Source organism: Bos taurus, chromosome 28 (genome assembly GCF_002263795.3).
Source record: "Bos taurus isolate L1 Dominette 01449 registration number 42190680 breed Hereford chromosome 28, ARS-UCD2.0, whole genome shotgun sequence".
Taxonomy (NCBI): domain Eukaryota; kingdom Metazoa; phylum Chordata; class Mammalia; order Artiodactyla; family Bovidae; genus Bos; species Bos taurus.
The window spans coordinates 3,701,646-3,714,489 of NC_037355.1; the positions used below are offsets into that span (position 1 = coordinate 3,701,646).

Below are 12,844 nucleotides of genomic sequence, written 5' to 3' on the forward strand. Positions count from 1 at the left end.
CATTTGATGACCCAGAATTTCCTCAACTTCTGACAATAATTGTTTTTCATTTAACATTTTTAAACATCCAGGGGGAAGCTGCTCTATGTAGCTATTTTGAGATTGATATATTTTACCATATAAAGGAAGAATTCTCCGCTTCACCAAAAATTTTAAATCTGGAAAGCTGACTGAAATTTATCGGGTGATTTTTGGATATTTCTCTATGCTAATCGTATGATTTTTCTCCTTTGATCTATCAAGTGATCAAAGTTGAACACTCTTCTGTAATTCTAGAATAAACTAATTGATCAAGGCAGATTATTCTTTTATTTGCTGGCTTTAGTTTACTAATATTTCACTTAGGATTTTTATAACTATGTTAACAGCTTTCTTTCCTTCCCCCACTCCCCAACTTTATCGGATTCTGGCATCAGTGGTTTTGGTGGTTTGGTAAGGTCTGTGATAGGAAAATAGTTTGTTCTAGTTGTAACTAGAGTTGTCTGGCCTAGGAGGTTAAATTTGTTCTTTAATCTAAAAATATTTAATTCACTATGGAGTCAACTATCTTCTAGTAATAACCCTGCTGCTGCTAAGTCACTTCAGTCGTGTCCGACTCTGTGCGATCCCATAGACAGCAGCCCACCAGGCTCCCCCGTCCCTGGGCTTCTCCAGGCAACAACACTGGAGTGGGTTGCCATTTCCTTCTCCAATGCATCAAAGTGGAAAGTGAAAGAAGTCGCTCAGTCGTGTCCGACCCTCAGTGACCCCATGGACTGCAGCCTACCAGGCTCCTCCATCCATGGGATTTTCCAAGCAAGAGTACTGGAGTGGAATAATAACCTAGTTGTATTTAAATGCTATAGATTTCCATGAAATTAGGAAATGTCTGTTTTCCTCATTGTTTAGCTCATACAAGTAATTGAATTGTGATTACTGCAGAAATATTCTCAAAACACATTACACAATCTCATTTTTTTCTTCTACATTTTTCTGGATATTTCTCTATTGCTTCATATTTTTAACCTATTAGCAGAGATTTCTATGCAGTTGTCTCTTAAATCTAATGGCTTCTCCAGTGGTGCACATATCCCTCATTCATTACACACAGTTGCATCTGCTCCCTATTTACATGTTAGCCTTCTCAGATTGATCTACTTTATTGTTTGAAGATGCAGCTCTTGGATCTATTGACCAATTTCAGTGTTGCTCTAATTCATTTATTCTGGCTATGTTTTTTTTTAGTCCTGCAATTTCCCTTATTTCCTCTTCTAGTTTCTCAAGTTTAGTATCCAGTTCATTTATTTCCTTTCCTCTTTAATACTAAGATGCCACAGAAAGCTTCAGCAGGAAGATCACTGATGGTGGTGACAGGAGGATTGGAGACTGGAGCGGGAAGGCCAGGTGGAGGCTGTGACCAGTTAAAAAGCAGCAAAGTCCCAACATACGTAGAGGCCACTGAGTTAAAAGAGGGTCATGGTCTAAAGAGATATGAAGTAAAAAGGACAAGGCTTTTTGAGTAAAACTGGGCACGGGGGGAGGAAAGAGGCATTATTCCCAGTCTGTGCAGCTCGAGATTCGGAGCTGTGCCAGGAACTGAAGTTGGGAGTTTAGGAGGAAGAGTGCTTTTAGAGGGAGTAAAGCGCTACCTCTGAGCTTAAGCAAGTGTTCGTGAGATGCAGGAGCTGTCTTGTGTGTAGTAGGGGATTTCAGAGAAAGAGAGAGCTACAGATATAAATTTGATAATCATAAGTGGTGGATGATTAAGCAGGTAGGATCTCTAAGAAAGCTTAGGAAGCTTAAGTTCAATGAGAAGGAAAGAGCTGACCCTGATGGAGACAAGATATTTAAGAGGCAGAGGGAAAATAAACTTGGTAATTTACCTTTTTCTGAGGAGGGATTTTATAATTGTTTCTTACAATTGTTCTACATCTTTGTCATAAAGGTACATGGAGTTACAATGATTCCTAAAGGGAAATACAGTCGATCCTTGAACAACACAGAGGTTAGGGGTACTGATTCTCCACGCAGTTAAAAATTTGTGTATAACTTATAGTTAGCCCTCCGAATCCGCAGTTCCACAATCGCATTTACCCCACAGATCATGTAGCACTGTAGCATCTCCTACTGAAAAAAAATCCACGTGTAAGTGAACCTGCACAGTTCACACCCATGTTGTTCAAGGGCCGGCTGCACTGGTTTCTTCTCATTTTTCTTGACTAGCTTTGCTAAATTAGTGCCTAATTAATGTCTGTATTTTCAAAGAACCAGCTCTTCTTTTAATATTTAAATCTACTCTTTCCCTGGCTTCAAATGTGATTAGTTTGGCAGCAAAGTAATAGAGTGGTTCAGAGCACAGGATGACTCAGATTAGATGCCTAACTGGCTGTCTGACTTTGTGCAGGATTTCTCTTGAATTTCTCTTAGCCTCAGTTTCCTCATTTGTGAAACAGCAATGAGTACCACCACACACCCTCATAGGGCAATTGTGAGGAATGGACATAATGTATACAGTTCACAGAATGACTGTGAAATGTTAGTATATACATCTAGGCTAAAACTGCTGGTTCTTTCCTGAAAATTTCTTCCTCCTGCTTTCTTGAAGTTTATTTTGGCCTCCACAGTACTTTACAGCTTTCAAAATAATTTCACAAACATTTTTTTTTTTTGATGCTCCACTCTCTGAAACTGGTAGAACATATTTTGGGCTCATTGTACCCAAGGGGAATGACGATCAATGTTAATGGACATGTTCAAGGTCACAAAACAGAGAAACAGTGAGATGAAGGTTTGCCACAGCTATGCTCCAGGATACTCCATGGACAGAAGTACACAGCACATCTGTCATCACTCATCACACCATTGCAGGGTCCTAGTAATCATTTACTGCAGCAATGCCATCCAACTTCTTTTTTCTCCTAAGCCGTATACACAGCCGACTTTAAGAAGAGTGTCTCCAGTGAAGATATGGGACCTGACTGTAGGACATGGAGACAGTGTACACAAACATCTTCTTTGAGGAATTCTGCGGTAAAAGTAAACAGAGAGATGAGGTGGTGGCTGCAAGGACTCGGTGGTCCTGTCTATGCTGCAAGATGGAAACTATTATAACCATTTGTATGCTGATGGAAGATGTGAAGGAAGGACTCTGGGCACAAGGAGAATGCTGCACTAGGCTGAAGCAGCCTCCAAGGCAACCGGACCACAGCTAGGTGGGAAAGCGTGGAAGTTCTCTCCTGATTGCTTCCTTCTCAATCAAGTAAGAGGAGAGCATTACCTCCTGCTGAGGAGAGACGTGTCGCTAGAAGGAGAGGGCATGTGACACACATTCCCGTCCTGCAAGTAAAACTGACGGAAAGCTTGCCAACAGCAAACCCTATGGCCAATCCCTGAAGGAAAGTGTTTTATAAGGAATTCCAGAGCTGCTGCTGTGCTCATCATTTGACCACTTCATTCTAGGTATGAAAGATGGTGGGCCTGGTTCATCTGAACACAAGGATGACTGGGCTTTTCCCATGGAGGAGCTAGAACTTGGAAGTCAAGTGCCAGACATTTATTGACAATTGTAGTCCCAACCGTAGGATAACCTGTGGTTGGAGCAGCTACCTGAAGGCCAAGCAGGTGCTACATGGCTTTAAGTTATAGTACCTTTGCTTTGATCAATTTCCACATTTGTAAGACAACCACTGGTGATGATGAAATTGGGTCCCCCTAACACCGAATTGTCCTGCCAGTTTATGATTAACCTTTCTATTCAAAACTTTATTCTCTTTCTCATTCTGCCCCTGTTCCCCTCAAGACTGAGGAGCATCAAAGAAAAGTGGGAGTTGTTGAAACCAAGTATAAAACCAGGTACAAAAGCCCCTCCATATACCCTTTTTCTTGTTTGTAGAAAAAAGGCTTTAGTTCCCCAGGTGTTCCCTGAGTTTCAAAGAGCAGATTCGAGCAGTAACCATTTAGGGAAGTGAGGGAATACAGAAACTAAGGAAAAGCAGTCAAGCAAGGAAAGTTGTTGTTATTCAGTTGCTAAGTTGTGTCCAACTTTCTGCAACCCCATGGACTATAGCAACTGGTTTCTCTGTTCTCCACTATCTCCCTAAGTTTGCTCAAACTCATGTCCACTGAGTCAGTGATGCCATCCAACCATCTCATCTTCTGAGGCCCCCTTCTCATCTTGCCCTCAATCTTTCCCAGCATCAGGGTCTTTTCCAATGTGTTGGCTTTTCACATCAATGGCCAAAGTACTGTACCCTCAGCATCAGTCCTTCCAATGAATATTCAGGACTGATTTCCTTTAGGATTGACTGGTTTATCTCCTTGCTGTCCAAAGGATCCTCAAGAGTCTTCTCCAGCACCATAATTCAAAAGCGTCAATTCAAAGCAAGAAAAGTAGCTTAAATAATAGTTCAGCAATAAAAGTCCCAGTTCCTCCTGAAGGGATATATATAACAATCTGATGCATATCTTGGAGATGTTCTGCAGAAGCAGAGAGCCCACCCAGGTGGAGGATGGTGACTGCTTGCTGACCACAAGCCTGTAGCCCCAGGCTGGCTGGACCAGAAGGCTGATGATTAAGATTTTCAAAACATCACCTAATTACCTCACCATCAACCAATCAGAAGAAAATCCACAGCCTATAACTCTCATCCCAAAGGTTGCCTTTAAGACCCTTCCCTGAAAGCTTATGGAGAGTTTGGGTTTTTTGAGCATAAGCTGCCATTCTTCCTGGCTTGGTGCCCTGCAAATAAACACTGAGCTTTCCTTCATGACAATCCAGTATCAGCAGATCAGCTTTGCTGTGCTATGGGCAAACAGACTCAAGTTCGGTTCGGTAACAGAGGTGCTGTATATTAACTTCCTGGAGGGCCCCAAGTGGTATTTTCTTTCAAACTGTAATAACAGGAAAAGTAGTAACTGGGGAAATTCTCAAGAATTTATATATTTCTTTTATTCTAATATTATTCATCAGTAATGTGTAATTACTGAGATTACTTACCTGAGATGTGTAAGTTATCATAAAACAAATTGAAAATAGAGGCTGCCCACTGAGAATTAAGATTATAAAGTCAACATAATTAATCCTCTAGAACAAGGATCTGCAAAAGCCATCTTAAAGAGAGAATGGCTTTTTAGCAAAACATGAATATAATCTGATTGAAGCTCACATATTAACTCACATGAAAGTATTAACACAGGTACAGAATGTAAAGGAGCTGGTCAGTTGCACAGAATGGAAAAAGAAGCATGGAAGCAAATTACGCAGCACCAATTCAAAAACAGAATAGCGTGGCAGGTGCTGCAGGCAACCAACAGGGCAGCGGGCCTTATCCACAAAGGCTGATCATTTAGCCTGGAGTTTAAGCTGGACTGAAAATGCATCTGATGCTCAAGGTGTACTTTTACAAGCTGAAGACTTGTTCATAAGCCCACACCTACTGTCAAACATCATCATCTCTACTGGGAAGCTGAAGCAGATCTAGGCAGTAATGTGGAACCATTATTGACAAGGAAACATGGTGTCACTTAGAACATCCCAAACACAGGCAGAAAAAAGTCACAAAAGAAGTCAACTGGTCTCCTGTGCGGAAGTGGCGCCAAGTAGAGGGCAGACCTCCTGACACAGGACCCCCGGGTGTCCATGTGAAGAACACGGGCACCCGAGCAGAGCCCATGCACTGTGCCAGTTCCTGAATCAGAGATGAAGCTACAGCAAGTATTTCCCAGTGAAACAAGGGTGACACAGAATAAGACTATCAACTCGCTTAAGAACAGATAGCAGTTATTGGTTTGGGGTTCTGTCTGGTTACATCCATTACTCAGTTTGTGAAAACTTAGGGAGCTTTACACTTGTGATACAAGCATTTTTCTGCATATGTCATATTTTAATAAAAAGTGAAAAAAAAACGACAGCAGATGGAAAATGTTGGAAAGCATTAACCCAAAGTGAAAAGTATTAAAATTCTGCTTTAATAAATTTTGTACTTATTCTGTCTGCAAGATAACAAGCTTAAACAAAAAGAAAAGATGTCCTCTTTGAGACACTACATTATGAAAAGGAGATGCTGTATAAGTTGGTCAGTCAGCCAAATACTTACCAAGTGCAAAAAAGCCAAGCTGTATCTACACACTGTAAAAGACACTTTTTGAAAAGTTTTTATAGAGAAAGTGCTCTGCCACTTCCCGTAGTCATGCTCCATGCAGTTAGATTTTAAAACCCAGGCCATGTATTTTTTGCCAGCATCCAGAGGGGAAAAAAATAACCCTTGTCATCCAAAAGTGAAAGTGTGAAAGTGTTAAGTCACTCAGTTGTGTCTGACTCTGTGACTCCATGGACTGTAGCCCGCCACACTCCTCTGTCCACGGGATTTTTTAGGCAAGAATACTGAAGTAGGCTGCCATGCCCTCCTCCAGGGGATCTTCCCAACCCATGGATTGAATCCGGGTCTCTAGCAATGAGGGCAGATTGTTTACTGTTTGAGCCACCAGGTCACCCAAAGCAGAACACATCTACCAGCATACAGAAACTTGTAAAAGATAAAAGTAATTCTTAATGACAACAGCTCTACAGGAAAAAGCTAGTGAGTATGGAAATACCATTTGCAAATACCATGGTGATTGTAGCCATGAAATTAAAAGACGCTTGCTCCTTGGAAGAAAGGCAATGACAAACCTAAACAGCATATTAAAAAGCAGAGACATTACTTTGCTGACAATACTTTGCAGACAAAGGTCCATCTAGTCAAAGCTATGGTTTTTCTAGTAGTAATGTATGGATGTAGAGTTGGACCATAAAGAAGGCTGAGCTCTGAAGAATTGATGCTTTTGAACCGTGGTGCTGGAGAACACTCTTGAGAGGCTCTTGGACAGCAAGGAGATTAAACCTAAAGGAAATCAATTCTGAATATTCATTGGAAGGACTGATGCTGAAGCTCCAATAATTTGGCCATATGATGCAAAGAGCCAACTCACTGGAAAAGACCCTGATGCTGGGAAAGACTGAAGGCAGGAGAAGGGGACGACAGAGGATGAGATGGTTGGATGTCATCACCAACTCAATAGTCAGGAGTCTGAGCAAACTCTGGGAGATTGTGAAGGACAGGGAAGCCTGGAGAGCTGCAGTTCATGGGGTCACAAAGAGTTGGACACGACTGAGCAACTGAACAACAAATGCAGATACCATAGGGTATCAGCTTCACTGGGTGCTCACTACAAAGAACCACCCCTAAATCAGATGATTTTCTGAAAAATGCTGCTCACCCTCCCAGTGATCAGTGGCCTGGGCTGGCGGAGGTAACAATACACGGATCTCTTCATCATTCCAAGCCTGAACCTCTGTGCTTGAAATAAGCTAACTCCTTTACACTGGCAAATTTGTTTGTGTGCTTTAAAAAGATCAGAAGAGATCAGCCACAAAACTGTGTATGATAACACCGAAAATCGGGGCCAAGGGAAGAAGGGTCAAGGAAACACTGCAGCTGAAAGGGTTACTTACAGCTGCCATGACTGGGCATAAAACTTGGCTCTCAGCTTCCCCGCAGCCAGAACAAAAGAGGAAATGGCTCTCATTACAGAAGCTTCCCTCTATTGATTCCTTACCACCTTGAAGACACAGCCATAATTTAAGGCTGTGAGCAATAAGATCAATTTCATGTATTTAAAAAACCAGTTCCTCAATTAAGAGAGAGATCATAAATACTGACAATCTTTAAGTCTGTCTGATTGTCAAAAACACAGAGCTACATTCACAACCACTTCCTTGTTTATCTGGCAGTTAAAACTCCCAAATCAGACAGACACTAATATTTGGTTCTCCATAAAGAACGGTGAGAAAATAGAACTCAAATCTGGGATTATTAATTTCAACAAACTAAAGAAAATTACTTCAGGTTGTGAAGTAATTATTGGACTTGACTGAGGCATTAAGCATGGACAGTTGCTAACACCACCAGCTGGATGAAGGTGGCTAACTGAAAATGACCATAAAGACATCAAGGACTAAAACACCTCACCTAGGAGTAGACAAAAACTCTCAAGAAGACAGTAGCAAGAAAACAACTCACATAAATTTACTGTTCTATTAATACATTTTCAAATAAGGAAAACAAAAGTATTTTTGAATCAAGTACTATAAGAGCATACGTTTTAACTAAAATACAGCTGGACCTTCTATAAAGAACACGTAAAGACATATTTAATACAGATGAATGCCGCACTGGAATGAGATGCAGCTTAACTTTGGCTGAAGAGCAGAAATGAAAACCTGATTTCTTGAATCAGCGGACAAGTGACAATTTAACTAAACCTTACTTTACCGGATATGTGACTTCAGGGCGTCAGGTTAAGGATACCGCGGTTCCGATGACTCAGATGGTAAAGAATCTTCTGGATTTGATCCCTGGAAGATCCCCTGGAGAAGGGAATGGCTACCCACTCTAGAATTCTTGCCTGGAGAATCCATGCCAGGCAAAAGAAGCCTGGCAAGGCTACAGTTCATGGGGTCACAAAGAGTCAGACAGGACTGAGCGACTAACACACTTTTAAGATTTCTCCAAGTCTCATTCCATCCGAGTCTCTGCTCATATCACCTTAGCAGAGGCCTTCCCAGGGCTTCTCAAAGAAGCATCCCCACAGCACTCTGTTTCTGGAGGTACTTTTCCCCAGGCCTAGTGCGTGCTAATTCCTTATTCCAGCAGAACACAGGCTCCAGGGAGGAGCTCAGCCAACTGTGCTGTGACCCCAGCGCCTCCAACACTAAGGAGCATCCAGGAGGCATACAGACAGGTTTTCAGTTAAATAACAGACCAGTCCCCTCTACAGTCCAAAATGTCAGATTCAATGGAACAATCCTGCACATACATAAACATAAAATTCTAGGACAAGCCACCTAAGAGTATAACTCTCAACAAACAAACCTAAAGGGCATAGGACTTTATCAATAATATTAGTAAGAAGGTGGCACTAGGGGTAAAGAATACTTCTGCCCATGCAGGAGACATAGGAGACACAGGTTCAATCCCTGGGTTGGGAAGATCCCCTGCAAAAGGAAATGGCAACCCATTCCAGTACTCTTGCCTGGGGAATCCCATGGACAGAGGAGACTGCCAGGCTATAGACCATGGGGTTGCAAACAGTCAGACACTACTGAAGCAACCCACACAAATTATACTAATATGCAAATATTACTGACAAGTAGTTCACAGATAGGCTAGGTTCAAACCCTGGCTTGACTCTCTACTGAGTAACCATTCTCTTTGCCTCAGTTTCCCCATGTAAAATGGAGACAAAAATAATTCCTACTTCAGTGTCAAGCACTGTGTTAAAGAAGGATGCAGTGTTGACAAGTATAAAACCAGAGGAAAGAATTAGGAGTAAACTTCGGTTCCTTTCTTCCCACAATTCCAAACTACAAACGGGGCAAAGATAACAAGGAAGGGGAGGAGCATTTACTTTTATTTAAAAAAATATGTACATTACAGCATTCATTTTTTAAAAGAGTAGGATGATTTTCACCATAGGAAAACAGAGTATCAGAAGTTTGAGGCTATACATGCTATTCAAACAAAATGCAAAATGTAAAAACGTGCTAGAGGAGAAAAAGTTGAAGGGGGGCTAGGGAACAGGAAAGCCAGGCTGAGCCCCATGGCACTGAGACCATCCAAGCTTGTCGTCTGGGCAACTGGGCTCCCCGAGGCTGCTCCCTGAGGCCTGGATTCCGGCCACTGTCCTCTCCAGACCGACAGCTCCCACCAGCCATTCTCCTCAGCCCTACAGTCACTGAAGTTTCTGTCTTTAGAGAATACATACACAGCTCATCCAAAGGTGTGCAGATTCAGGCTCATGCAGGCATCAACTCAGTTATTTATATCTAGCAGTAGTGGGAAGGCTTCTGAAAAGCCACTGTAAAGCCTCTGAAAAGGGGCTGGCTTAATTTGGGGCTGGACAGTCCAGTGACATGATTAATAGTTGGTGAGGTCACGTCTTGATTTTGAATAACTGATTAGTTCTGGATCCTGACACTTGCTTAAACCTGATACTGATCATCTAGGAGCTTCGGATGCAGAGCATGAGCCCCTCAGGCTATGATCTGGCTCGCTCTAAATCCTGAATTTGTTGCTACATCTGTTCTTCTTGGAACAGAGAGGGATCAAGGTAGGTTTCACTTGCTTCTACCTGGTTGTCTAGGACAAGGATGGAGACATGAGAAACATTTGGGCAAGTTTCTATGACAAAAGAGAGGGCTTCTGTCACACACAACACTAGTAACGCCAACCGGAACACCTGGGGACCCATAGAGCATAAGCAGTTGACCCTGGCAATTACTTCCCAGGTGACAACAGCAGCAGCCAAGCCACTTCGGCTGCTACTGGAACATTCACGTCAGCCCAGGGGAGGCTATCTGGAAGACTGAGAAAATAAGTACTACGTGGAGGCGATACAGAGAAACATTTAAATAATGCTTAAAGCCTCTGTTCATCCTCTGAAGCAGAGACCATTAGGCTCTGTATGTGAAGGCATGGAGGATGAACAGGATTCTTCCAAATGCCCTGGTTCTGAAAACTGACATTTATCATTTGGGGGAAAAGCATAATGCAAGTCAGAGTTGGCTCCAATGACGACTCTTAGCCATTGGCATAAGCCTGATGCTACAAAATGAAATGTGTCACCTAGATCAACAAAATCAACTGATTTCATAATTAAACTGATTTGTCTCTTTCATTGCCTAGAATCAGGGTCTCCTTTAGCCAGTGAGCACCATATGAATATAGGAGGGAAAGGAAGGGAAGGTTTATGCACTACTTTCTATATGCCTATAAATATTACAAATGTGTTTTCCTAATTATAACCACTGAGTGTTTCAGACAAATTTTGTCAGGAGTCTGACTACCTGGGCTCCTCCCTGTCCAACTGTGGGCCCTCAGGAAAGTGATGATTTCACTGTGCCTCCGTTTTCTCCTCCTAGAAAAGGAGCTACCATCCAATGACATAGTAACCAGGGCTCTAACAGGCTAAGAGAATTGCCTCACCAACTTAAAGTTCTTAAAACAGCACCTGGCACACAGCAAGCACTGCAAAATGAGCTATTTCTCATTTTCCTCACAACATCCTTGTGAAGAAAAGGAAACCCTGTCATTAGGGAACAGTCTCCAATTTACAGAGGAGGCAATTATGCAAAGACAGGCAATTAACCTGATCAGAGTCACAGAAAGTGACAGAGGTAAAAGCTATTCTCTTTCCACTGTGCATTTATGCTGTTACTGGCCACGGCCTACTACAAAATACAGAAGTCACATAACCCTCAGTGAGTGAGACTCCCTCAAGGAAGTCAGATTGTGGTGAAAGGAAATCACACTGTGCTAATCTCGACATTTCATCTCAACCAAAAATACTTATCGTCTTCCTAGGTAAACAATGCTAGACTGCTGTCAGGCCATAAAACCAACCAGCCAGCTCCTATGAGTCAAGCAGACCCCGACGTTTCAAAAGCAAACCTCAAGGGAACTCACACAGGCCAAGAGGAAAGAGGAAGGAGAAGGGAGGGGATTGAAAGGTAAAAATACCCACTTAGTCAAAGTGTTAGTTGCTTCACTTGTGTCTGACTCTTTGCGACCCCATGGACAACTGTTGCCCACCAGGCTCATCTGTTCATGGGATTCTCCAGGCAAGAATACTGGAGTGGGTAGCCATTCCCTTCTCCAGGGTATCTGCCCAACCCAGGGATTGAACCCAGGTCTCCTGCATTATAGGCACCAGGGAAAAAAATGGACATACGTACCCTGCCTCTACTGAGACCAGTAGTGCCCAACCTAAATGAATGAGCTGACCCAGTGCCAAGACACACACACTATGTCTGACATACATGGGAGCCCACAGGGCTATTTTTACTCTCTGGGGACACCTGACAGATCACAGGTCAGTCTTAAACATCTGTCAGTGAACAGATAAAATGAGGTTACTCTTCTGTTCCCTCCTTTTTCCCAGGGATCAAATTCTCGGAGGCTATGTATAATACAAAACCTCAATAGGGACGTCAGGAAATCTTATTTCCAGATCTAAGATGAGCCAGACATCCCTGCTCCGGGCACGGGTCTGGTCCTTTTTGCTCCTTCTCTCGCTCACACAGCACCCGCAGGGGGCCGGAGCAGAGACTGAGGCTGCCACGGGCCACCTGCCATCTACTCCTCCACGCTTTGGAAAGTTGCTAGGGCTGCAGAGAGCCCGCCCTGGCCTCGGGAGAATGCTGCCAGCTTTTTTCACTATTCACCGCCCTCCCCAAGGCGGCCTCAGGAGGAGGGCGCGCAGCTGCGTGGGTACGAGCGGCGGGAAGCGGCCCTGGTGCAACATTTCGAGAAGCCGGCTCCCGCAGGGATACACGCCGCGGCCGGCTGCAGCGAGGCCAGGGCGGACGGCACCGGCGCCGAGGCCCGCAGCCCCTACGGCCCAGCCGCGCCGGCACTCCGCCGCAACCCTGACGCCCGCCCGCCGCCCCCCACTCACCGCCGCACTCGGCAGAGTACTGGTCCCCCCAGTCCCCGGACTGCGGGCTGCAACCGCCGCCCGCCGGGGCCTCCTGCTGCTGCCGGTGCTGCAGCTCCTGCTTGAGCAGGGACAGCGGCGAGTAGTGCTCGGTGGCTAAGGCGCCGGGTCCTGGCCCGGCAGACAGAACCCCCAGCAGCAGCAGCACCAAGACGCTCCGGGCGGCGTCCGCGGCGGCCACAGCGCCGCCCCAGCAGCCGCCGCAGCAGCAGCCGGCAGGTGCCATCTTCCCTCAAGGCGCATGTGCGGCGGCCCTCGCAGCACGCTGCGCCCTCCCAGCCTTAACCCGCGGCGGGCAGGTGGGCTGTGGCAAGGGGGCCGAAGAAGGGGT

The 12,844-nt window shown here is 44.3% G+C and overlaps 1 protein-coding gene across 8 annotated transcripts in view; it reads right to left on the reverse strand.

Annotated features, from left to right (window-relative positions):
- Positions 1-12,796, reverse strand: part of TTC13 (tetratricopeptide repeat domain 13) — a 98,826-nt gene extending 86,030 nt beyond the window's left edge. For 7 of the 8 annotated variants that reach the window (XM_010820422.4, XM_059882519.1, XM_059882518.1 and 4 more), the window contains exon 1: positions 12,475-12,796. In XM_010820422.4, coding sequence (XP_010818724.1) covers positions 12,475-12,739 — 265 coding nt within the window. In that variant the 5' untranslated portion in view covers positions 12,740-12,796. The remainder of the gene's footprint in view (positions 1-12,474) is intronic. The other variant, NM_001205860.1, reaches the window with a different exon arrangement.
- Positions 12,797-12,844: the final 48 nt, after the last annotated feature.